This window comes from Budorcas taxicolor, chromosome 3 (assembly GCF_023091745.1).
Source record: "Budorcas taxicolor isolate Tak-1 chromosome 3, Takin1.1, whole genome shotgun sequence".
In the NCBI taxonomy this organism is placed as follows: Eukaryota; Metazoa; Chordata; class Mammalia; order Artiodactyla; family Bovidae; genus Budorcas; species Budorcas taxicolor.
Window position 1 is genome coordinate 86574036 of NC_068912.1, and position 26549 is coordinate 86600584.

The 26549-nt window shown below is 41.0% G+C and overlaps 1 protein-coding gene across 7 annotated transcripts in view; it reads right to left on the minus strand.

The window, feature by feature from the left end:
* Window positions 1–26549, minus strand: part of FGGY (FGGY carbohydrate kinase domain containing) — a 501197-nt gene that overhangs the window by 226754 nt on the left and 247894 nt on the right. For all 7 annotated transcript variants that reach the window (XR_008199109.1, XM_052636858.1, XM_052636853.1 and 4 more), the window contains exon 7: window positions 20800–20928. Coding sequence is in view for 6 of the 7 variants with exons in the window: in XM_052636858.1 (XP_052492818.1) it covers window positions 20800–20928 (129 nt within the window). In the remaining variant the exon portion in view is untranslated. The remainder of the gene's footprint in view (window positions 1–20799; window positions 20929–26549) is intronic.

Below are 26549 nucleotides of genomic sequence, written 5' to 3' on the forward strand. Positions count from 1 at the left end.
AGGCCATCAGCAGTGTGGACCAGAGGCAGCAACTGAACAGACAACGTGAAGCAGCTTCCACTTGCCAGGCCTTCCAACCTTGCACTGACCAGGCACACCTGTTATGCTGTCACTGGACGCTGTCCCCCAAAGCTGGCCAGTCCTCGTCATCATCCACAGCCTCCCCACGTTCTGCCATCTGCTACCCACTCCAGTATTCTGGCCTGGAGAATTCCATGAACTATATAGTTCATGGGGTCGTAAAGGGTTGGACACAACTGGGTCACTTTCACTTTCATAGTATAAGGCAAGGGGCAACATCCAATTTTTCCCACACTGATATCCAATTAACACACCTCACAGATCTGCAGTACTACCCCTGTAATAAATTAATTGTTTATATATGAGTAAGTCTGTTTCTAGACTCCTTAATCTGTTTTCCTCTGGTTTGTCTACCTGTGCCATAATACCAGCCTTTATTACTTTATAACAAGTTTGTGTGTATATATATATATTATATATATATATATCTGGTAGTATTAAATTCTGCCAACTTTGTTCTTCTCCAAAGTTATCTTGTTTATTATTGGCTCTTTACATAAAGTTTCAGAATTTGACCATCAATTTCTACCCCCTCACACACAAATCTGCTAGAATTTTGAACTGGACTCATTGAGTCCATACAAGAAACTGGAAAGAACAAAAAAAGGAGAATATAATATTGAGTCTTCCAATCAATGAACATCATATATCCCTCCATTCATTTGTGTCTTCTTCAGTTTCTTTTAATAATATTTCATAGATTTGTGCATAGATGTCCTTAACATCTGCCATTAAATTTACTTCTAGGTATTGGATTTTTTTATATTACTGTAAATTATGCTATTTAAAATTTTAATATTTTAAAGAAATACTTCTCATTTATGAAAATCAAATTTATTTCTGTCCTGACTTTTTGAATAACAATATTGCTAAATTATTTATAGATTTTAATACTTTATCTATAAAGTATTAAAATTTCTATATGTGTGTTATTTATGTGTTATGTCATTTATGATGTCAATTGTACATCTTTCTCATAATCTTTATATTTTCCTTGACTTACTGCTCTGGCTAGGACATACACTAAAGTGTGGAATAAAAGTGGTGAGAATGGGGAAGTTCTATTTCACCATTAAGTCTGATGTTTGAATTAAGTGTTTTGTTCTGTGTGCATCCTTAATCAGAATAAAGAAAGTTCCTTTCTGTTCTACATTTGCCAAGATTTTTTTTTAAGTCATGAATCTGTCTTACATTTTATTTATGAAAGGTCTTTCTTTAAACAGCTATTAAAATAATCCTATCATTTTCTTCTTTTTTAAATATGAAACTGCATTAATAGTTTTTTTTTTTTTTAATGTTAAAATGATTCGCCTGAGTTCTTTTACCAGTTTTGGAAAACTTTTAGAAATTATCTTTTCAAATATAGCTTCTGTTTTATAATATATCTCCTCTCATTCTAGGCTTCTGATTATATCTCTGCTAGACCCCTTTACCCATGCCCATATCTCATACTCTTGTGTATTTTCCAACCTTTTGTATACTATGTTGCAGTATGGATATTTTCCTGACCTACTGTCCAGTTCATTGATTCTTTCTTAGGCTATATTGAATCTGCTGTTAATTTCAGTTACTGCATTTTCAGCTCTAGAATTTCCATTTGGTTCTTTTTAAACTTCCCAGTCCTCTGAATTCTTCATCTTTTCCTATAATTTCTTGAATATAATACTTCCAACATCTCAACCATCTGTGGGTTTGGTTTTTCTCTTGCTTTATGAAAATTCTTATATTTTGCATACCTAAGATTGTTTTGGTGGAGAAACTGTAAATGAAAAATTTTATGTATAAGTTGAACCTCTTACGTTGTCTTCCTCCAGAAAAAATACAGTTTTGCTTCTTCCAGTTAGCTGAAGAGGGAGAGATTTAACTGCATTTAATTAGGTGCTGACTTGATTCAAAGCCAGGCTTCAGTAAAGTTTGTCTTTTCCAGCTTATTCTTATGGTCCCAACTAAAAGTCTAGAGTGTTTACCAGTATCCTTCATCCTTAATGATCCCTGAACTCAAGTTGTTGTCCTTCCATCCTGGGGAGGTTACCAAATTGGTGCTTAGCTTGCTAGAATCTCAGCTGCAGACTTCAAATCAGCAAATATCTTGTGTAAAGGGTAGAAATATCAAGCCAAATTCTCTGGGCTTCTCATTTGATCATGGCCCCTCAAGTCAAGTGGATACCTCCATTAAATAAAATAAGTTTTAATGAAAGCCCAGCTTAAAATTGAATAAATTATTCTGACTACTTTAAAGTTAAGAAGTTATTTATTATATTTTGCCAATTATGAGAGAAACTTCATTTGAAATTCAAAAAGATACTTTCATACAGTTAGTAATAGGAGAAATATAAAGAGCATCCAAAATTTTCAGTAACTTTTGCATAATCAATTAATTTAGAAAAGAAGGAGAAGGAGAAGAAGGAAAGTGGAAGAGGAGAAAGAAGCGGGAGGAGGTGTACAGAGAGGGGGAGGAGGGGGAAAAACTGTCAAATTCCCTGTATTTCTTTCAAGGTCCCCTGCTACAGCGCTACCATAGGCTACTCCTTCTCCTTTGCACTTTCCTCTTCCCAAACTTTTGGGAAATACAGAAACGTCTGCTTGGAATAAGTATCTTGTTTAAAACCACCTTCAGTGGCTTAACAATGCCTGAGAAGAGGAGGGGTGCACAGATTTTCAACATGATGCTAAGTACTGCCATTTTCTCCCCACCTATCTGATCCTTATAACCCGTCCTCCAGGAATCTCTTACAGATATCACAGACTTTGGCCAAACCGAAATGCTTACCATTTCTCAGCCCCATTCTAGTGGCTTCATGAATGCTATTCTCTCCATCCAGACGACTTTATATTTCATTGCTTGCAATGGAGAAGATACTTATTACTCTGGGTTCAGTTCAAAGGCTACCCCTCACACTTTCCTAAAGGACTATGGCAGCTGACATTCTAGGGTTGTCTTACTAGTTGTGTGATCTTGTGTAAGCTGCTGGAGTTGATATGAAGATCATACAAGTAGACTGCTGCTGCGGCTGCTAAGTCGCTTCAGTGTGTGCCTCAGTTGCACAGACTCTGTGCGACCCCATAGACGGCAGCCCACCAGGCTCCGCCGTCCCTGGGATTCTCCAGGCAAGAACACTGCCTAGCACATTTCTGCCATGTTGAAGTTATTCAAAGAATTTTAGTATCTTGTCTTTCCATTGTCTTACTGTTTCTCCTGAAAGAGACTTCTCCCTTTTCCAAATTCCTATAGAACTTAGTCCTCAGGCTAAGAACTTCTTTACATCACTGGTTTTGCCATACTAACTATTAATAGCATACTGCTTAGCATGTTTATAGGCAAAAACATTAACTGAAGTTTATACTTACTAGGTTAAGTGCTGGGCTCTGAAGTTATAGAGATGAATATGACCAGATTCATTGCCCATAAGAAGCTCATAGTCTAAGTAGGGGAGACAGTAATATAATCATCTACTTAAATGTCTAGATGTTATTCTCTATGTGTTATATTTAGAGATATGCACACAGGGAAAGAATTATTATCCCACATGCATTAGGCTAGGCAATAGGGTTATACCACAGTAAACCAGACAATGTGTGAATAAGACACATATTATTCAAGAATATTTAATGTGTTTCACAGAATCGAATTGTGTGGGTTTTTCTTTACAAGTTTCAGTGGTGAGAGGCCCGAATATAAAAGGTGTGTGGAGTCTTCACTCATGTTACTGATACTGGTGGTACAGTCGCCCATCCTCCCCACCTCAGTTTCACAGTGGTGAGTCACAAGGCTGGTACACTTTTAACTCACTAGGCTAAATTCAGCCCAAGGACCTGTAATAACACAGCTCAATAGCCTAACACAATCTCTTTAAACAGAATGTAAGAACCTCAGCCTTCCCTAGACCTGAACATTTGATTCAAAGGTTTTCCACGTTTTTCCTTTTTTCAACATTAAAAAAAAAAAAAAATTGTCTAAGGCTACCTCAGTTAACACAGGCTTGGGTGAAGCTACCTGATGGTAAGTACAGGAGACCCAGAGTCAGATAGACCTTCAAAGCTCTGCTCTCGTCCCACCCACATGCCTGAACCGAAGTAAGTCTCATTTTGACCTTTACATGGGCGTGGGAACAACGTACATAGCCAGAGTTATAAGTGTTGTCAAGGTAAACACTTATGCAGTGCCCAACTTATGGTAAGTGTACCGGATTGGAAGAGCTCTTTATTGCTCTACTTTTCAAATAGAAAATTTTAAAAGCAGTCCTTTAATTAGCCTGGACTCAATTTTGTTCTTTCTGGATTATAAACAGATAACTTTGACTGGAACCAACTTGAGTTCTGACCATCCCTCGTGCATCTTTTAAAGTGCTAGTGGTGAAGCCATTAGTATCATGTGGGGACAAGATACAAGGCAGATGTTTAGGCCACAGTCAAACCTCCTGTTCAGTATTTATGGTAGTGGTGGTTGTGGGAACCTAGTACTCTGCATTTTAATTAATTCCTTGATTGACTCTGCATATTCAAACCACTACAATAAGTAAATAACATCAGGAATCAGATGTACAAACAAACGAAAACTTAAGTCATTCTATGTTCAAATTAAAATATTTGTTGTTTTTTTGGATTATCTGGATTATGATTTCAATTTACTACAGAGAATTGGAAATAATGTAAATGACTTATTTTCTCATATTGCTCCTCTGTGTATTTCCCATTTTCAGTCTCTAGTAAATAATAATTTCTAAACAAAATGGGAATGGAGGGCAGCTATGTGGGAACATTTGTATTGCCACCAATAAAAATGAAGATGGAATATTGAGAAGTATGGGCATAGAAATCCTTAAGGATTCTGGAAAAACATTCAGCATCTCAGACTACAGTGAGCACGGGCAGACTTGGTACATTCTCTGTTCGGACTTGAAGAAAGAGATGACAGGACCAGAGATAAAACTTCTCGCATAAAGACAGTGGCCAAGATCAGGGTGGGTAAGAGAGAGTGAAAAGTATCACTGCCACCCTCAGACCTGATGGATGAGAAACAATGATGCTGAGATATGGAAGTCAGAGATGGGGAAATGCATTTTGCCTTCCAGCTACATTTCTGCAGGTTGGGAAGTGATGCTGCAAAGGAAGAGTGCAAAGCCCTGGCAGAAAAAAGCAGGTTATTTCTGAATTTCCAGGGCCTGGGAGAACAAATATCTGCTTCATTCCCTTGAAATAAATTTTTGTTTTAAGCTTAAATTGAGATATTATTATTATTTTTTTAACTGCTCTATTTCGTTTGGACTATCATCCATTGGTATTACAAACCATAGATGTACTCTCAAGGCAAATGCTTCCTGTGGAATGCTTGACATAGTTGTCACATGACAACCAGTGCTGAGGAAGCTACTTGAATAGATATAGTTGATCCAACTTAATTTTAGCATCCAGTCTCCTAGACTTGGAATTCAAGGCTTTTTACATTTGAGCTTCTGACCTGGAAGAGCTAACACTTAAGGGCTCACCATGTGTTAGAAGAAGGTGTCCACACAATTCCAGAGGATCATCTCCATTTATAGAAAAGAACTCTGAGGCGTAGAGCAGCTACGTAACTTGTTAAAAACCAATGGCAAAGCTGGGAGCTCAGAACCCATACTATGGAACATGGCTTCTGCTTTCTGGGCCGACTCTCACTGTTCCCCTCACAGATGAACTGCAGGCTTGCCATGCTGAAAGGATCCTTGATGGAGTCAGGCCTTATCACACTCAGAAATTTTTCACATTCTGTTCTGGCCTCTTGAAATGCTTATCCCATTTCCACCTCCTAAGTGATGCTTCTCTCACTTGTCCTGGCAGAGGTGGTTGACCTATTCCCTGCACTCTTGTGACACTTCCCTTTCATCTGGGAAAAGCAGGATGCAGCTTCCAGTGAGATTTTCCTGATGACAGGTCTGACCTGTCTACTAGCTGCTAAGCTCCTCTTAAGAAAGGACTGGGTCATCTTCACCCTGGTAGCCCCAGTTTCCTGTATGGCATCTGAGGGCCAAGTGTGGGCCTAACACATATTTGCTGACTGAATTAATTGCTACTTGCTTCTTAAACCACAAAATGTTCCCTCACTCCACTAAGGTATGTTTCCTCAAATGTCACCACTCTCGATTAAACTTTCCAGAACTCTCTGTACTGGCAGCAACTGCTGGCACTCTGCATTGCTTTACAAAGACCTGATCTTCGTAACACTTAGCAGTACTTGATAAAGACACATGAATGCATATATACATATACACATAAACCCACACATACACTATACTCAAGTGTATGTGTGTGGGTATACTGGTACACACATAGGCACACACAAACATACATACAAACATTCTGCCAAACATACATATTTAAGAGCATGAAGATACAGGTACATACATATGCATAATCACAACATGTATACATATATGCAGATGGAAGTGTGTAACAAATGAAAACATATGGACTCACATAAGCACATGCATGAACATGTCTATCCACGTGCATGTGTGTGCATGTGCATGCATGCATTCAGTGCATATAAAATATATACACATATGTGAGGATATGAACACTTCCAGCAACAGACAACACCCTCAGCAAATAGAAGCTCTACAGAGTAGGAACTTGTTTCTTTTCAATACCATATCTAACACTCCTATAATAACACATGGCACATAAAAGGAAGATATAACATATTTATTAAAATAAAGGAATGGAACTTTGAATTTCTCTTGCCCACTGCTATCATTCATAATGTGTATCTGTTGAGATCCCACTGCTCACACATAAATATACAGATACTGTTCTAAGTGCTTTACAAATACTAGCTCATTTATTCCTCAAACAACTCTACGAGGTGGGTGTGATTTTTATTCCCATTTTACAGGAGGAAAAATTGAAGGATGGAGTGTCAAGAGACTTCCCAAAGTCACATAGACAGCAAGTAGAATCAGGTTTTGAGTCTTTTCAGTTCAGTCGTTCACCGTGTCTGACTCTTTGCAACCCCAAGGACTGCAGTATGGCAGGCCTCCCTGTCCATCACCAACTCCCAGAGTTTATTCAAGTTCATGTCCATTGAGTCGGTGATGCCATCCAAACAACTCATCCTCTGTCATCCCTTTCTCCTCACATTGTCAATCTTTCCTAGCATCAGGGTCTTCTCAAATGAGTCAGTTCTTTGCATAAGGTGGCCAAAGTATTGGAGTTTCAGCTTCAGCATCAGTCCTTCCAATGAATATTCAGGACTGATTTCCTTTAGGATGGACTGGTTGGATATCCTTGCAGTCCAAGGGACTCTCAAGAGTCTTCTCCAACACCACAGTTCAAAAGCATCAATTCCTTGGCACTCAGCTTTCTTTACAGTCCAACTCTCACATCCATACATGACTACTGGAAAAACCATAGCTGTGACTAGATGGACCTTTGTTGGCAAAGTAATGTCTCTGTTTTTTAATATGCTGTCTAGGTTGGTTATAACTTTTCTTCAAAGGAGTAAGTGTCTTTTAATTTCATGGCTGCAGTCACCATTTGCGGTGATTTTGGACCCCAAAAAAACAGTCTGTCATTGTTTCCACTGTTTCCCCATCTATCTGTCATGAAGTGATGGGACGAGATGCCATGATCTTAGTTTTCTGAATGTTGAGCTTTAAGCCAACTTTTTCACTCTCCTCTTTCACTTTTATCAAGAGGCTCTTTAGTTCTCCTTCACTTTCTGCCATAAGGGTAGAACCAATTGGTTCCAAATTGACTCTGTTGTTCCATGTCCAGTTCTAACTGTTGCTTCCTGACCTGTATACAGATTTCTCAGGAGGCAGGGAAGGTTGTCTGGTATTCCCATCTCTTTAAGAATTTTCCACAGTTTACTGTGGTCCACACAGTCAAAGGCTTTGGCATAGTCAATAAAGCAGAAAGAGATGTGTTTCTCTTGCTTTTTCGATAATCCAACGGATGTTGGCAATTTGATCTCTGGTTCCTCTGCCTTTTCTAAAACCAGCTTAAACATCTGAAAGTTCACCGTTCATGTATTGTTGAAGCCAGGCCTGTAGAATTTTGAGCATTACTCTCCTAGCATGTGAGATGAGTGCAATTGTGCAGTAGTTTGAACATTCTTTGGCATTGCCTTTCTTTGGGACTGGAATGAAAACTGACCTTTTCCAGTCTTGTGGCCACTGCTGAGTCTTCCAAATTTGCTGGCATATTGAGTGCAGCACTTTCACAGCATCATCTTTCAGGATTTGAAATAGCTCAACTGGAATTCCATCACCTCTACTAGCGTTGTTGGTAGTGATGCTTTCTAAGGCCCACTTGACTTTGCATTCCAGGATGTCTGGCTCTAGGTGAGTGATCACACCATTGTGATTATCTGGGTTGTGAAGATCTGTTTTGTACAGTTCTTCTGTGTCTTCTTGCCACCTCTTCTTAATATCTTCTGCTTCTGTTAGGTCCATACCATTTCTGATTCATTTGAATCAGTTACGTGTTCTTAATTGCTGCCTTGTGTTACCTCAAGAGTTTTCATTTTCATTGTCTTCAGAAATCAAATTCTTACATCAGAATCATAGCACAGAACATGATAAAATTAGAGTTATCAAGGTGGGTGGGGGAGATGCTACTAAAAGATCTTACTAGAGACTAATACAATTTTTTCATATTGCAAAAAAATTTCTTCCTTAATTTGTCGACTTCTATACTGGTTGCATGGTGCCAGGAGGTGATCCTCAAGATTCCCAGTGTAGGAAAAAATTTTTTCTTTCCTCTTCGCCTTTTATTATGACTCATGTGAATGCTTAGTTAAGAGAAAATTGAAAACAAGGAAATTCAGCAGGCCCGTGGAGAGATGATAAGGAAGCAGCCAGCAGTTCAGATGTGAGGCTGCCGCCACTGAGCAATAACTGGAGATGTCCATTTTCCCACCAACAGCTGCGGATGTGCGAGTCCCAAGGTAAACATTAGCACTTGGGGATATTATATGGATGTGAAGCATCATGTGTTGAGTTTCTGTGCCATGAGAAACAGTGGACCTGCAGGGTAAGCCTACTCACACAGTCAGTGACGCAAGCGCAATCTTAGACCTCAGGCCCCCAAACAAACACTTTTCCAGCAGCTTTCTGCCTTTTGAACTTGGAGTGGGAAGTCTTCCTAACAGGTGGTGGCGGTGTCAGAACCTAGGACCGCATTATTCTGTGTCTTTATTTTTGTTCCCAAGTTCAGCAAAGGAAAACAACAGCTCATGTTTTCAGTCACATATTAATACAGAAGAGAATAAGTAGAGCCTCCTGGTTAAAAATTCCCTCTGGATACCAGATAAATTTCTGAAGCTGATGAGTTGGTCACAGATTTACTTGAAATCATGGCCTGCAGGCCCAGGAACTCACACTGAGTCAAGACACTCCGCTCTATTTAGGAGGAAGCACTTGCTCCATTGTTTGATGAAAAGTCTTCACCAAAGTAGACAAAAAGTCAAGCGAAGAGAGAGATCAGTATCATATTCTTGAATACAATCCTTCCTCACCCTGTATCCCTAAGCAAATTCCTTTACCTGCTGAAGTATCTGTTTGTTCAACCATTTATGGAGGTAAAAATACCATGATGTCATGTTGATGTATGGCAAAACCAATGCAATATTGTAATTAGCCTCCAATTAAAATCAATAAATTTAAATTTAAAAAAATACCATGATGGTGGTTAGAACAGCAAGTCACTACACAAGTAAGTTTAGTGTCAACATTCATTTCAGTATTAATCAAAAAAAATAATCAATGAAATTTTATCAACTTTAGTATTACTGATCTCTCCAGCATTCAGTCAAAAAATAGCCAGCCTGGTTAATAAGCCTGGTCTTAATTCCCCACAACTGGGAGAACCCAGAAATCTGTGCTGGCTTAATTATATTTTATTAAGTCCCTTCTCCACTCTGTGCCTCAATTCTCTCATCCATAAAATGGATTTAGAAACACACCTACCTGGAAGAATGTTAAATATTATAGAAGCTCTATCTTCTGCTTTACATCCAGACATATGTTTGTGTAACTGCAGGCTAATGTAAGTAAAGGCACAGATATATCTAGACAGACATAAATATTCTTGCAGGGCAAGCAAGAGAAAGCTTATAGACTCTGGAGTTAGAAAGACTTGGACCTAGGGCCCAACTTTATCATTTATCGAAATGCCATGCTGAACAAGTTTTTAAACCTTGATATCCTCGTATGTCAAATACAGAAAACAATGGTATGACCCAGCATAGCTGTGAGTTGATGACACTGACTATTTAAGTGCCTACCACAAACTTGGGCACAGAATGAAACAAAAAATAACTGCTTTGAGCTTCCCAGAAGGACCCTGAATGCCAGGAGCTTTTATTACTACCAGCTTTTAAGGGAGACTGTGATAACAAAATGGAAGAGACTTGCTCATGTGTGGCTTAGAACAACTAGTTTACCTATTTGATGGCCACCTAGGATCCTAATTATAGTCTTTAAACGGGATATGATGTGTAGAATGAAGTAACAACGTATACGCACATGCAGGGACTTACTGGCACACACACACATACATGCAGTGCACACAGCTGCATATACATATACTCATGTAAGCACCTGTGTGCGTATACCTGCTTCTCACCTCCTATTTTCTACAACTGATAAGTGTCCCAGATACCCCAAACCATTTCCTCTTCCTAATTTGGAGACAGTGTGGTAGAATGGGGGCAGGGCCCCTGACCAGTGAATTAGGAGGCTCAGTTTCTAACTCCAACTCTGATGGTAATGTGAGGGGCAACCCTGATGATTCACTGTTTTTCTGGGCTTTGGTTTTCTCATTTGAAGAATTTGATATAGAAAGTCTTTGAGCAAACTTTTAGTTCTGAAGCCTATGATCACTCATTATCCAAACAGCAGCATGTGTATCAAATAAAGAAACAACCTTTTCAGGGTAGGCTCATGGCTGTATATCCTGGGTTGTGCAGTAGAGAAGGGTAGGGCACAGGAGCTGGCTGCAGCCCCATGGGCCCACAATCCTCCCAGATTTCTGGCCATAGAAAACACTGGTCTCTCAGCTATGGCCCATCCCTTACAATTCAGAGAAGCACAGTGTTCCAGGAAAGCCCTGGGGCCTCGGGGGCAGGAAACTCAAGGCTGTCTTGCCCACCCCCTTTACCCCTCTCTGCCCCTCAATAAGTCTCACGCAGCTGCTCTGGTATGAGGCAGCAGTGGTTCTCATTAAACCAAACCTCATCCTAAAACAATAGCCTTAAAAAACACACAAACTCCTCCTCCCCCTTCTGATTCACATCCAGTAACTCCCACAGTCACCCTCACTCTATCTGTTTGGGTACTGACACTGCTTTTCTCCTTCTAGATTAGCCAGCAAGGCTTATCTGCTCTTCTAATCCCCTCCATTCCTCACAGAAAGTCTGCCTCTTTGGATCCACCTTTGCTTTCTTGCCGGATACACTCCTTCCTGCCTCCAGCTCTTGATCTGAGTGTAGGCCTGGCTCCTTCTTAGCACCATTCTGCTTTGGTTGGATCTGTCCACCTGAAAGCTGCACATCCTTTCTGCTTCTCACCTGTGTACTCGATGCCAACCTGTCCTGCAGGCCTTCTCCCCTGGGCCCCAGGTGACACCTTCCATCCCATAATCGGTTTTATGGACCCACCTCATACACTCAGACTCAGGATCCTTGGTGGGCAGGCCGTAAGTATCTACATTTTTCAAAATGCTCCCGTACCTGGATTTACCAATTCTTGCTTTGGATCTTTCAAAATCCTCTCATTTTTACTATCTTAATTAACTCACTGATACCTGGAGGACTGCCTCTGTGGGTTCTATGCTGAATGATGGGTAGAAAAACATGATATGGTGTGAAAAGCGAAAAAGGTGAAAGTGCGGCAGAAATACAAGGAGGGAGTGATTCTTAGTTTCTAACAATGAGGTTAAGTTTGGAGGCATCTCCACTGTGGAAGTGACATTTAGCCTGATTTCTCATGTATGAGTAGGACTGTGGAAGTGGGGAGGAGGGGAGCACCCCATACCGAGCATACAGTGCAAGCAAAGGCCAGAGGGCGAGTGTATCTGATGTGTTGAAAGGAGGACAAGCGGTCTAGTGTTAGACTTTGGGTAAGACAAAAGGGGCAGGAATCATCTTATACTCCCTATTCAGAAGTCTTCAGTTTCTTATCTCACAACTAGTTTCACTGAAGAGTTAATTTCAGAAAGAACATCTTGACGAAGGACTCACATATCATTAAGACAGTTAATTGGGGCTGCTTCCTGGTTTCTACAAAGAAACAAACAAAAAACCACCTGAATTGATGAAGGGAAATAATATCATTCAGAGGGTTTCAGTTAAGAGTAGGATTCCTCATCCCCAGCACTACTGACATTTGAGGCTGGATAACTTTCTGTTGTGGGGCTGTCCTGAGTGCTATAGGGCACTTAGCAGCATTCTTGGCCTCTACCATGCCATACCAGTTCCCCTTTTCCAAATGACAATCAAAAATATGTCTCAAGATATGGCCAAATGTCCCATGGGAGTGGGGCTGCAGAGTTAAATCATCCCTGGTTGAGAAAAAGATCATGAGCTTTGAAGTCAGTCTCAGGTCCGCTCTTGCCATGATACTGGCTTTGTGATGGTGGAAATGTTACTCTTTCTGCCTTCAGCTTCCTCATGTATAGAATGGGAAATAACTTCTGCCTTGTAGGATCATCATGAGAAGCAACAGATAAAGTATGTGAAGTGTTAGCCACAGTACTTGGCACATGGAAGGCAAGTAAGAAACAGTCACAGTAACAGTGGTACCAATAAGAGTAGTGGTTCTTGTTTTACTAGTGATGTTGTTGTCGTTGTTTTTAGGAATAAAGCCTCATTGAAGTCTGAAAGTTTCAACAACTAAATAAATTCCATTTTATCAAGAAGCAATTGTGTCCTAAGTCACTTCAGCGACCTAAGGACTATAGCCTGCTTGGCTCCTCTGTTCATGGGATTCTTCAGGCAACAATACTGGAGTGGGTTGCCATTTCCTTCTCCAGGGAATGTTCCCGACCCAAGGATTGAACATGCATCTCTTATGTCTCCTGAATTGACAGGCAGGTTCTTTATCACTAGCTCCACCTGGGAAGCCCGAGAAGAAATTATAGGGCAGGAAATGTTGCAATGACATTACAGACATCATTTGCTCTAAGAATCCTTTGACAATTCTTCAAGTCTCAATTCTGGGCCTATTCTATTTTTTCACAACGCCTTATATACTTGGAATGTATAATTGTGTTGTGTATTTAATGTTTATTTTCACTACTAGTAGATACAAGTACCCAGAAGTTTAATTCTCTCATATTTACCTTAAACCCCCATCAACTAGTAGAGTGAGTCATCAATAAATATTTATCATAATAATTTCTTTTTTTGATACTTGCTACTTTCTCATGTGCTATTTTTTAACTTTTTGTTTTATATTGGAGTATAGTTGAGGGCAAATGCAAGCCTAGGCTGGATCATACTGTAACAAATATGCATTCCATAAGGCACAGTGATTAGAAGTGTGGAATCAAATAGCGTGGGTTTAAATCATGAATTTACCACTTGTTAACCATGTGACTTTAGGTATATGAGGTAGTCTTTGTGAGCTTCATTGTTTTATTTAATAATGGAAACAAAATAATAGTGTGTATAAAGCTGCTCTGAGAATCAGTATGGCTTCTAGAGTACTGACAATGGTGAGATGTAAAGTTGCAAGTTTTATTGCTCACTGGAATAAACCATGGTTTTCTCTAACAGAGCACTGAACCAGAAGTTCTTTTCGCAAGATGGGCTAAACCAATTCTTCTGCAAAAAGACAGGAAGGAAGGAAGTGGAAAGCAGAGGAGAAGGGATGGGAGGAGAGGGAGAAATGAAAAATTCGCATTTTGGTTTGGTTCTGTAACTCGAGAGATTTAAGCCAATTCAACATCTGGCCCAGATGAGCAATTTAAACCAAATCAATATCTGGCAAAGAAACCAGTATCTGGAATCAGAGTGATGCCAAACCAAGGCACTATGTTTGCTCCCGGACAACACCTGCTAATGTGAGGGAGCACAAAGGACACGAGTTTCAAGACATCCCAGACCGGATCAGGGAGTGCTCAACACAACACTTTTGCCTTGTGCAGACTTGAGCCAGGTACACCTACTGTGCAGGGACAGTTTCCTCTGTAATGGGAGCTTACCCTACTTCTCAGCTGAGTATCCATCCCTCATGGAGGGGATGCCATTCACTCACTCTGCTGCTAAGTCGCTTAAGTCGTGTATGACTCTGTGCAATCCCACAGATGGCAGGCTCCACCGTCCCTGGGATTTTCCAGGCAAGAACACTGGAGTGGGTTGCCATTTCCTTCTCCAATGCATGAAAGTGAAAAGTGAAAGTGAAGTCGCTCAGTCGTGTCCAACTCATCACTAAATATGCATGTTGTTAACCATCCTCTACATGCAAAGCACTGTGCTGGTTGCTGGAATATAAGAATGAAATGGCACAGGGCTTACTTTTAAAGAGTCCACAAACTCGAAAATGAGACAAACGAGACATCACACACAAACCTGGGTGATGTGTACAGTAATGGAGGCAAGTCTCAGACATCATGGGACTGAGAGAAAAGACCCCTTAAGTCAGCTTAGGGGAGTCAGAGAAGGCCCCCTGAGGAGATGGCCTGATTTCAAGATGTGAAGGACAATCAGAAGTTGGACTGGTAGAGAAGAAAAACTGGGGGGGGGGGGGGGGGGGCGGGGAGAGGGCCAGAGACAGGAATCAAGTTGTTATTGCCTTTCAGGACAGCTAGGCTGCCAGAGCCAAGCATAGACCTGGAACCAAGTTAATACTATTTTTGTAAGCTAGAAAAATATCAGCAGCAGGAGCCTTGGCCAGAACCACCCCCACAAAGAGCAAACAAAATCACTCCTATCTCTGGCTGTCTGCTGGAGTACTTACTAACCAGCACCTTAAATATGAAATGTCCCTTTATCTTTGATTTTTATTCCCACCAAGTCCTTCCTCCTCGTTTTCCAGAACTGGAAAAAGCAGGAGTTGAGTGGCACTTGCTTCTTTGATCTTTATCCTCCTGTTCCCAGGCTTCCCCGGAGACTGAGAGTCCAGGAGGCTTTCTCCAAAGCAGAATGTTGACTCCTTCTGCCAGTCAGAATGTGGGATCTGCGGCAGGTCACACCAGGTCAGCACTTGAAGGAACTGTAATTGTTCGGGGCTTGTGTGAGGCCTGGATGAGATCCAATTCCAAAGCCAGCTTCTTAACCTGACTCTTGGCAATCTCTCAGCATGGAGTTCATCTAATCAGATCTTGAGGTTGTTTCTGACCTCAACCTAAACAGAATCTTAAAGTAGGAAACCCTGCATTCCATGAAAGAGTTTTGGGGAAGGAAATATAGGGTAGAGATTCAAGGAAAGCAGATGACGTCCAGAAGCCTGGGTGGGGTTCTTCTCCAACTGCCTATGCAAAGGGAAGATAATTCTCCTGGATAATAACTAAGAGAACTTCCCTTAATAAGGCTCCTACTTTGTGTCAGGCATTGTGATTCCAGAGTGAGAAAAATCAAAGGAAGATACCTCCTTACTGCATGCCTGCTATGTGCCAGATGCTAAGCCAGATGCTCTTCTTGTGTACATCCTAACACATCTATGAGGAGAGTATTGCTATCTCCTACTGCCTGAAGGGAAATTCAGAAATATGAAGAGGTATGATATTTGACCCAAGGTACACAGGTAGAGAGAATATAAACATTTAAATCCAGATCTTCAAACTCCATGTTCAGAGCCCTGATTACAGTATCACAATACATCTCAGGGGATGGTTGTCTCACACCAATACTGTTAAGTCACAAACATGCAGGCCAGGTGAGAATAACTAAAAGGTTTGGGACATTGGCTGCTTGGTTCACTGCTGTAGTCTCCAGTGCCTGGACCAGCTGTTATTCAGTCACTCAGTTGTGTCCAACTCTTTGCAACCCCATGGACGGCAGCGCAACAGGCTCCTCTATCCGTGCAATTCTTTAGGCAAGAATACAGGAGTGCATCACCACTTCCTTCTCTAGTAAGTACCAGGTTTGCAAGCTTTCAATATATATCCTTAGTAACTACATGCTTGGATGGGTGAATGACTTTTTAAGATGTTTGAGCCTCTCTTCTCCTCCCATCCTGAAAGGAGCAGGCTGGGAAACAAGAGGGAATATTTGCTCCCAGGCTTCCTTTCTTTCCGAGACATTCTAACTCTTAACTGGTTATGAGGTGAAGAGGAGAGATGGAGGTAGAAGAAGGATAAAACTTGGTCAAAACTGCTAAATACGTCACCTTCCTAGGCCCTCCTTAGCCACTTCTGGCCCCTAAGCTTAACCCTTTAGGAATCCAAGGTCCTGTCCTCTCTTTCTGCTTAAAAAACTTACTTTTGGAAAAGAAAGGGGGAAACATTAACGTAAGTGCATTTGTGTTTTAAAAGCAACAAAAACATTGAGCCAAAGCTTCTAAATAAATAGCTGAGAAAAGAAGAGAAGCTAAAGGCAAAGTTTAGACACATTTGAGTATAGAGTTCCAAAGAATAGCAAGCAGAGATAAGAATGCCTTCCTCAGTGATCAATACAAAGAAATAGAAATAGAATGGGAAACACTAGAGATCTCTTCAAGAAAATTAGAGATACCAAGGGAACATTTCATGCAAAGATGGCCACAATAAAGGACAGAAATGGTATGGACTTAACAGAAGCAGAAGATATTAAGAAGAGGTGGCAAGAAGACACAGAAGAACTATACAAAAAAAGATCTTCATGACCCTGAGAACCATGATGGTACGATCACTCACCTAGAGCCAGACATCCTGGAATGTGAAGACAAGTGGGCCTTAGGAAGCATCACTATGAACAAAGCTAGTGGAGGTGATGGAATTCCAGTTGAGCTATTTTGAATCCTAAAAGATGATGCTGTGAAAGTGCTGCACTCAATATGACAGCAGATTTGGAAAACTCAGCAGTGGCCACAGGACTGGAAAAGGTCAGTTTTCACTCCAATCCCAAAGAAAGACAATGCCAAAGAATGGTTCAACTACCACATGATTGCACTCATCTCACATGCTCAACATTTTCCAAGCCAGGTTTCAACAGTACATGAACCATGAACCTTCAGATGTTCAAGCTGCTTTTAGAAAAGGCAGAGGAACCAGAGATCAAATTGCCAACATCCACTGGATCACTGAAAAAGCAATAGAGTTCCAGAAAAACATATACTTCTGCTTTATTGACTATGCCAAAGCTTCTGACTGTGTGGATTACAACAAACTGTGGAAAATTCTTTAAGAGATGGGAATACCAGACCATCTGACCTGTCTCTTGCGAAATCTGTATGCAGGTAAGAAGCAACAGTAAGAACTGGACATGGAACAACAGACTGGTTCCAAATTGGGAAAGGAGTATGTCAAGGCTGTATGTTGTCACCCTGCTTATTTAACTTATATGCAGAGCACATCATGCGAAATGCTGGGCTGAATGAAGCACAAGCTGGAAACAAGATTGCCAGGAGAAATATCAACAATGTCAAATATGCAGATTACACTGCTCTTATAGCAGAAAGTGAAGAAGAACTAAAGAGCCTCTTGATGAAAGAGAAAGAGAGGAGTGAAAAAGCTGGCTTAAAACTCAACATTCAGAAAACTAAGATCATGGCATCTGGTCCCATCACCTCATGGCAAATAGATGGGGAAACAATGGAAATAGTGACAGACTTTATTTTTGGGGGCTCAAGAATCACTGTAGATGGTGACTGCAGCCATAAAATTAAAAGATGCTTGCTCCCTGGATGAAAAGCGATGACTAACCTAGACAGCACATTAAAAAACAGAGATATTACTTTGCCAACAAAGATCTGTCTAGTCACAGCTATGGTTTTTCCAGTAGTATGGATGTGAAATGTGAGAGTTGGGACTATAAATGGGCATTGTATTATTCATCCTGTATAACCTATGCTCAGCCCTGTTTCTGGTTCTCACAGGTGCTTGATAAATTTATTAAATGAATATAGTCCCATTAGGTCAAGAATAAGATAAAAATGGTCCTGAACTGTAGAGTGAAAGTTAATGTTTCCTTACACAGCAGATTATTAAGCAATGTCTATTCTTAGAGACTATAAACAAAGCTGAGCACCGAAGAACTGATGCTTTTGAACTGTGGTGTTGGAGAAGACTCTTGAGAGTCCCTTGGACGGCAAGGAGATCCAACCAGTCAATCTTAAAGGAAATCAGTTCTGACTGAATATTCATTGGAAGGACCATGTTGAAGCTGAAACTCCAAAACTTTGGCCACCTGATACAAAGAACTGACTCATTTGAAAAGACCCTGATGCTGGGAAAGATTGAAGGCGGGAGGGCAAGGGGATAACAGAGGATGAGATGGTTGGATGGCACCACCAACTTGATGGACATGAATTTGAGTAAGCTCCAGGCATTGGTGATGGACAGGGAGGCCTGGTATTCTGCAGTCCATGGGGTTACAAAGAGTCAGACACAACTAAGCAACCAAAATGAAAGCTTCTAAGGGTAAAATTTCTGCCACTGACTATCTCTGGTTTATGAAAATGTGTGGGTGCTCATTTCATGGCCCAGAATCCTCTCAGTGCAGGTCAACTTGGACTCTTTGAGTGTCTTCAAATACCAGGTACCACACAGGACACAGCCTCCTCTCCTAAAGGGTACAGTGAGCCCTGGGCAGAAGTGAGAAAGCAGGTTTGGGTTTGTTCCTTAGAGAGGTCTGGAAAACTGACAAGGGAACCAGAGTTCTGAATGTTACCAAGTGTAGCCCTTTTTCTTTCAGCACGTGGTGGTCCAAGTCAAGTCCTTGTCTCCTGGGGTGCAGGCGGATGACTGAGACTGTTGCCCCAAGATAACTGAAAAAGCTTGATGGAGGAGGCTTCCCTTGCCTCAAGCAGGACATGAGAGGTAGGGATTACCAGGATATAGGAACACTCTATGTCTGTCTAGACCACAAGTTTTCTTTGTGCCTGTTATTAGAAAACAAAATCATGACATTCCAATCAAAAGAGCACACTGCCCACATTAAAAAGGGAAGGAAACACCCTTGCCTATAAACAATATTGTCCAACGCACATGCATTATTGGCTTGTTACTATTTCTCAGGCACTGTGTTGAATGCTGAACACATCAAGATAAATAAAACAGGCATTTTTGCAGATACCTCTTCTGCTCTGAAACCAGAGACCATGTGGAAGACTGGACATTGCTTAATAATCTGCTGTGTAAGGAAACATTAACTTTCACTCTACATTTTTATCTTATTCTTGACCTAATTGGACTATATTCATTTATTAAACTTATCAAGCACCAGTGAGAACCAGAAACAGGGCTGAGCAGAGGTTATACAGGATGAATAATACAATGCCCATGCCTTCAAGGAGTTTACAGTCTAGTGGGAAAGACAAGCAGATAAAATAGCAATCACAACACAATCACTTCTTCCATAGTGGTAGGTAAAAGCGATGAAAGAAAGACAGCTTAGGGAATTTAGATATAAATGGAAGCGTCGTCCATGGAAGGCTACACAGAGCATAAAGCATCTAAGATGGTCTTCAACTTAGAGTAGAAGTTAGCTAGTGGCAAAGTGGAGGATGAGTCATCCCCAGGCAGAGAAACACATGTGCAAAGACATGGAAATAAAAATGCAAAGACAGAGGTCTGTGAGTGCAGTTTGATGTAAGCATTTGATAGATAAATTTGACTGTAATATGAAGTATGGACTAAAATATTTTTCAAAGTTTTTTTATGGTAATCTATAGTAAGAAATTCACTTTCATTATGGAGCAGTATACACATGCAGATACATAAAACTGCAGTGGAAATCTATGTTCTACAAAAAAAGTTCTCCTCTGGTCAGTCCATTCTGTTCTGAAAATCTAATGGTCATGATCTCCTAAATTGATCTTAAGAAGTTTGAACCATAATTTAAAAAGAAACACTGTTAGAAAGTCTGGGAAAAAAAAAATTTGTCTATAGTTGAAGTAAGAAATATTGAGACTATGAAAAATCCACTCCCCCCTAAAAAAAAAAAAAAACTGCAATGAGAATGAAGAAGAGGATAGAGTCATCACACTTTACGGTAAACTTTGCCTCACTGTCTGCCTTCCACTGGCGGATGAAACCTTGTTGTTGTTTTTTTTTTCATTCATTGTTTCCTAGCACCATGCTTGGGACACACCAAGTGTTCATTGGTTCTTTGATGAATGAATAAATGAATACAAGCATGCCAGGTTGTAGATTTACTTAAAAGATTAAATCAGGAATATACCCAAGTAACTGGACATGGGATATAAGCCAAATATATTACTAAAATAAAATTAGACTTGCAAGGGCTTTGGAGTATGTGTAGAAAAAAGTAGTACAGCTAAGTACACCATTGTCATACATGCTAGTTGGAAGTTAACATATCTTTATCAAGTTTTCAGTAAACCAAAGAGCCATCCAGGTATTTATTTATATCATTTTTCTATTAGTTTGTATGGGTAAACTGATAAAATTATAAATGAATTCTACAGTTGATGAAAAGTTCTATAATTCTATACATATGCTTAAGTGTAAAAAGGCTTTCTTCTCTAACTAGAATCACTAGCTCTCAATCTTTGCTTTAAAAATAGAAAAGCAGTGTGTTCGATCCTAGAGAGTGACGGAACATAGTGCTAGTGGTGACACAGAGAAAGACATTACCTAGTCCTCCTGCGTGAGCATCAATTAGTGAGGCTGCCACTGCAATTCCAGGAGGAAGGCCAAGGTCCTTTGCTGCCTCTGGTGTGAGCCCACTTCCAAGAGAAGCTCCAGGAGGCAGCACTTGGTTTCCTGGGTAGACAGGAGAAAAAATAAACACCTGTCAGCTTGAAAAACACAAAAGCAAAGAGAGAGTTTTCTTAAGAGAACCTCTTGGACCCCTCCCCTCTCCTCTGCCTTTTCTCAACTTCATGAAGATAGAAACCATGCAGCTACAAAGAGTCCTTGTGCTCATTTGGTGACTTAGGTGTATGAGCTTGGTTCCCAAAGGTCACGCTCTAGAGTGCTTTACAAAGCCAAGAGCTCTAAGGCATCTTTCAAATCAGAGAAAGATTCCATTCATGGGAAATTTCAAAAGATACAAATACAGTGGCCACTTGGAGACAAGGTTGAAATGGTCAAACTGTTCCAAACGTGCTTTGTAACATAGCAGCCCAGCATATATTATACACACACCACACAATCTCATACCCATACATACTCCCTGATTAATGTATATTCCCAAGAAGTTAAGAAAATTTACTTATGTAGTTGCTTCCTGTCAGAAGATAAGGAAGGAAATTATTTTGTTCCAATAAAGAATTTCTTAGAAGTTCATCTCGGTTGGGAATGAGAGCCCAGCTTAAACCTTGCAGACTTCACAAGGCTGCTACTTGCACAATCAGAATACAGTTTGAATGGTGTTCTTTGGAGTTGTGCAATGCACTGACCCTGATATTTCAAGTGACCTTGAATTCCTGCAGTCAGCCAGGCCTTCGGTTAAGAATTTATTGATTGTCTTGCTTTGTGTGGGCGCCACAGCACAGTAAAAGGCAGTCCTTGCCCCCAACCTAGTTAGGGAGAAGAGATCAGGACACACACAACCATGCAAGGCAGAAGAGAATGAAGTGATCCATCTGCTCCCAGGTGTTTAGCAGAGGCTGAGTGGCCCCTGCCTCCCACAACCCCTGTTCTGCCAAAGAACTTATAGTAACTATTTCTGTAAAATAAGCAGGGTATGGAGCTGGACCTCTATATATGCTAGATCTTTCTGAGCTTCAAGGCTCTAAGATTCTGAATGGGTGCCATTTGCTCAGTGCTAAGATTCCCACCACTTGTTAACTGTTTCATGGAGTTCCAGGGATGAACAGAGGCGCTTCAGGACTCCTGGGGACAGATGTAAGAGTGGGAATTAGAGGGAGGCAGAAGGTGAATGGCTCACCAATCTCCTGTAACCAAAAACAAACCACCTCTACAATACATTTTGTATCCATTTTTCAAATTTTCTCCAATTTGGAAAAAGTTTAGCTAAGAAAAGAAAGCAGGAGAAGACTGAACCCACTGCATGGCCTCTACAGCTTCACAGTCCAGTATGAGAGCCATTAGGCATATCTGGGTGGAACTTCTGAAATGTAGCTGGAGTAACTAAGGTGCTACATTAATTTCATCTGAATTAATTTCCATTTTAATTTCAAAACTGATACTCAATTCAGTTACTGAAAAACTTTTAAGTACTTTTGGAACAACTAGCAAAATTGATTTTTCATCATTAATTCAAGAAATCTAAATCAAGTATTCACAGCGAAAATTTAGAGTCTGAATTGGGAGGAACTAAGTAGAAAATACACATCAGATGTCAAAGATTTTGTATGAGGAAATGAATGTAAAATATCTCATTAATAATTTTAAATCAATTATATATTAAAATGATATTTTGGATATGGTAGGTAAAATAAAACTTATTAAAATTAATCTCACCTATGTCCTTTTACTTTAAAGTGGCTATTGGAAAATGTTAAATTTCAGGGCTTCCTTAGAGGCTCAGTGGTAAAGAACCCACCTGCTAATGCAGGGGACATGGGTTCCATCCCTGATCGGGGGGATGCCATATGCCTCAGAGCAACTAGGTCCGTGTGCCACAACTGTTGAGCCTGTGCTCTAGAGCCGGCGTGCTGCAGCTACTAAGCTCATGTGTCACAACTACTAAAGCTCTCATGCCCTAGAGCCTACGCTCTTCAACAGGAGAAGTCACTGCAATGAGACGCCCATGCACCACAGCAAGAGAGTAGCCCCAACTTACCACAACTAGAGAAAAGCCCACACATCAACGAAGACACAGCTCAGCCCAAAGTAAAAAATAATAATAAGTATTAATTTTTTAAATTACATGTACATTTTTTATTTCATATGTGGCTCACATTATATTGCACTTCCCTGGTGGCTCAGAGGTTAAAGCGTCTGCTTGCAATGCAGGAGACTTGGTTCGATCCCTGGGTTGGGAAGATCCCCTAGAGAAGGAAATGGCAACCCACTCCAGTACTCTTGCCTGGAGAATCCCATGGACGGAGGAGCCTGGTGGGCTATAGCCCAGGGGTCACAAAGAGTCAGACATGACTGAGCGACTTCACTTTCACATTATATTTCTATTGGACAGCACTGGACTGGAGGATAAGGTCCAGATACTCAAATGATGGGGTGGGGGGCCCAGAGAATCTCTAGTCTGCTTTGAATGCACAGCCAGCAGGAATTTGGAGGAAAGTAACACCCTTGGGTGTGGACAGTCTGGCTCTGGACACTGTCTAGATCATGTCACTCTGTCTAGTATCCAGTACATACCAAACAGCATTCCCATTCACCGAGCACTTCTATGCTGGGGACCATCCTAACGATATATCACACATTTTCTCACTTCATTGTCACAGAAACCCTATGTTACTGTGGGAACATTCCCTATGTGAGTACTATTCTAATTTGTCCTCATTGCGCAGGCAGATGGGGAAAATCAAATTTATGAATGGAAAGTAAATTTACCACAATCACACGACTTACAGTGTTGGAACACGGGCATGGATTCCAGTCTGATGGATACCAACCCTGTGCTCCTGTTCTTTACATTTCAGTGCAGCTTCTAGGTGAAGGAAGGAATCAAGAGAAGCATTTGTAGAACAAACATTACATGTGTTTAAAAAGTGGCCCATGTAGAAATCATGTGCACTATATTCAGATTTCTTTTTAAAGGGTGAATTTTTGTAGAAGGGTCAAAATGGGAACTTCTATTCATCCTCAATCCCCACAAGCACAAAGCCTGCAATTTTCAATGAAAAAAAAAAAAAGTCCAGAAAAGAAAAAGGGTTAGCTGGGTGGGGTACATTTCCAAGCCTTTTGGACAGTAATTTAGAAAGGAACATTGGCTGATGAGATGCAGAGGGAGCCCTGGGCTTGCAGTCAGAAGATCTGGATTCAACTGACATGCTGGAGGAGTACCAGTAGACTTCCCAGTAGAGGCAACATTTTGAGCAAAGGCCAAGAAAGAGAGGAGACCACCAACAGGGCTGAGTAAGCTGGTATAGAAGCTGGGGTGGGGCCTCGAAGTGGGTGGAGGAGGTTGGAGAGGTACATGCGGAAATCCAGATGATGGTGTCTCAATTTATCACAAAGATCGCTGTAAGTTTCTGAAAGAGCTAAGCCTGGGAGTGAGGTGAATGAATGTTCGCTTTTGCATGTGTGTGTGAAGCATAATTGTTTTACAATATTGTGTCAGTTTCAGGTATACAGCAAAGTGATTTGGTTTTATATATATATACATATATTCTTTTTTCCACTCTTTTTAATTATAGTTTATTACAAGATATTGCAAAACCTGTAGGCAGGTCAAAAAAACAACAGTTAGAACCAGATGTGGAACAACGAACTGATTCAAAATTGGGAAAGAAGTACGTCAAAGCTGTATATTGTCACCCTGCTTATTTATCTTATTTGCAGAGTACATTATGCAAAATGTACTGGATGGGCTGGATGAAGCAAAAGCTGGAATCAACATTGAAGGGAGAAATATCAACAACCTCTGATATGCAGATGACAACGCCCTTATGGCAGAAAGCAAAAAGGAACTAAAGAGCCTCTTGATGAAAGTGAAAGAGGAGAGTGAAAAAGCTGGCTTAAAACTCAACATTCAGAAAACTAAGATCATGGCATCTGGTCCCATCACTTCATGGTAAATAGATGGGGACAATGGAAACTGTGAGAGACTTTATTATCTTGGGCTCCAAAATCACTGCAGATGGTTACTGCAGCCACAAAATTAAAAGATGCTTGCTCCTTGGAAAAAAAGCTATGACAAACCTAGACAGTCTATTAAAAAGCAGAGACATTACTTTGCCAACAAAGGTTCATCTGGTCAAAGCTATGGTTTTTCCAGTAGTCATGTATGGATGTGAGAACTGGGTCATAAAGAAGGCTGAGTGCCTAAAAATTGATGCTTTTGAACTGTGGTGTTGGAGAAGACTCTTGAGAGTCCCTTTGACTACAAGGAGATCCAACCAGTCAATCCTAAAGGAAATCAGTCCTGAATTTTCATTGGAAGGACTGATGCTGAAGCTCCAATACTTTGGCCACCTGATGTGAAGAGCCAACTCACTGGAAAAGATCCTGATGCTGGGAAAGATTGAAGGCAGAAGGAGAAGGGGACAGCAGAGGGTGAGATGGTTGGGTGGCATCACCGACTCAATGGACATGAGTTTGAGCAAGCTCCGCGAGTTGGTGATAGGAAAGCCTGGCATGCAGTAGTCCGTGGGGTTGCAAAGAGACAGACACGGTTGAGCAACTGAACAACAACAACAACAAGACACTGAGTATAGTACCCAGACTCCAAGCTGAGGCTCCAACACTTTGGCCATGTGATGTGAAGAGCCAACTCATTGAAGAAGACCCTGATGCTGGAAAAGATTGAGGGCAGGAAGAGAAAGGGGAGACAAAGGACGAGATGGTTGGATGGCATCACCGACTCAATGGACATGAGTTTAAGCAAACTCTGGGAGATAGTGAAGGACAGGGAAGCCAGGCGTGCTGCAATCCATGGGGTCGCAAAGAGCTGAATGTGACTCAGTGACTGAAAAACAACAACCCAGACTCACAGACATGAATTTGCATCTTTTTAAACATCTCTCTGGAAGTGGACAGAATGATGTAAGGAAAAACAGTAGTGAAGTTCTCTCAGTAACCAGAGAATAGAGAAGGGCGTTCCTTAAGGTTACTGGCAAGTGAGATGAAGAAACAGAAGCAGATATGGGAGATTTTGTGGAGTGAGAAATGGCGGGCCGTCTGGTAGATAGGGAGCCATCACCACTTGGATTCCCATTAAGCATGGACATGCTGTCCAGTGGGCGGTCAGGTCAGCAGACAGCCTCCAACTGCCAGTTCCTCAAGGTCATCAGATAAGGTGATGACTTTTCCAGTATGGCCGCAACTGGAGACTCAACAGAACGGGAGCAGAGGGCTCTGTTGTGCACCACTCACTCCGGAACAGGATGCTCTGCCCGGTGAGCCAAGGTCTCATCAGACTTCATCACATTTGAATTCACCCTCTGCCCAATTCTACTACAACCCCCTTTCTTCCACAGATGGCAACCCCCATTAACCATCTTATACACCCAAATCTATCCCAGCATCTGCTTCCAAAGAACCTGAACTAACACAGTGAGCCAGGCCTTCTCCTCAATTCCGTCGTCTAAGAACAAAAATAAATATGCACGGAGATTAACATCCTCTTGTGAACTGGAACCATAGCCTTCAGAAATCATTTCCCTGGACCCCAAGCAGGAAGAAGCTTTGTTTAGCTAGAGCCCAAAGAGAAACAGCTTGGTATAAGATGGGATGATAGAAACAGGTGGGGACCTCTAAGAAGGCATCCCAGGAGATCACACTTTATCAGCCAG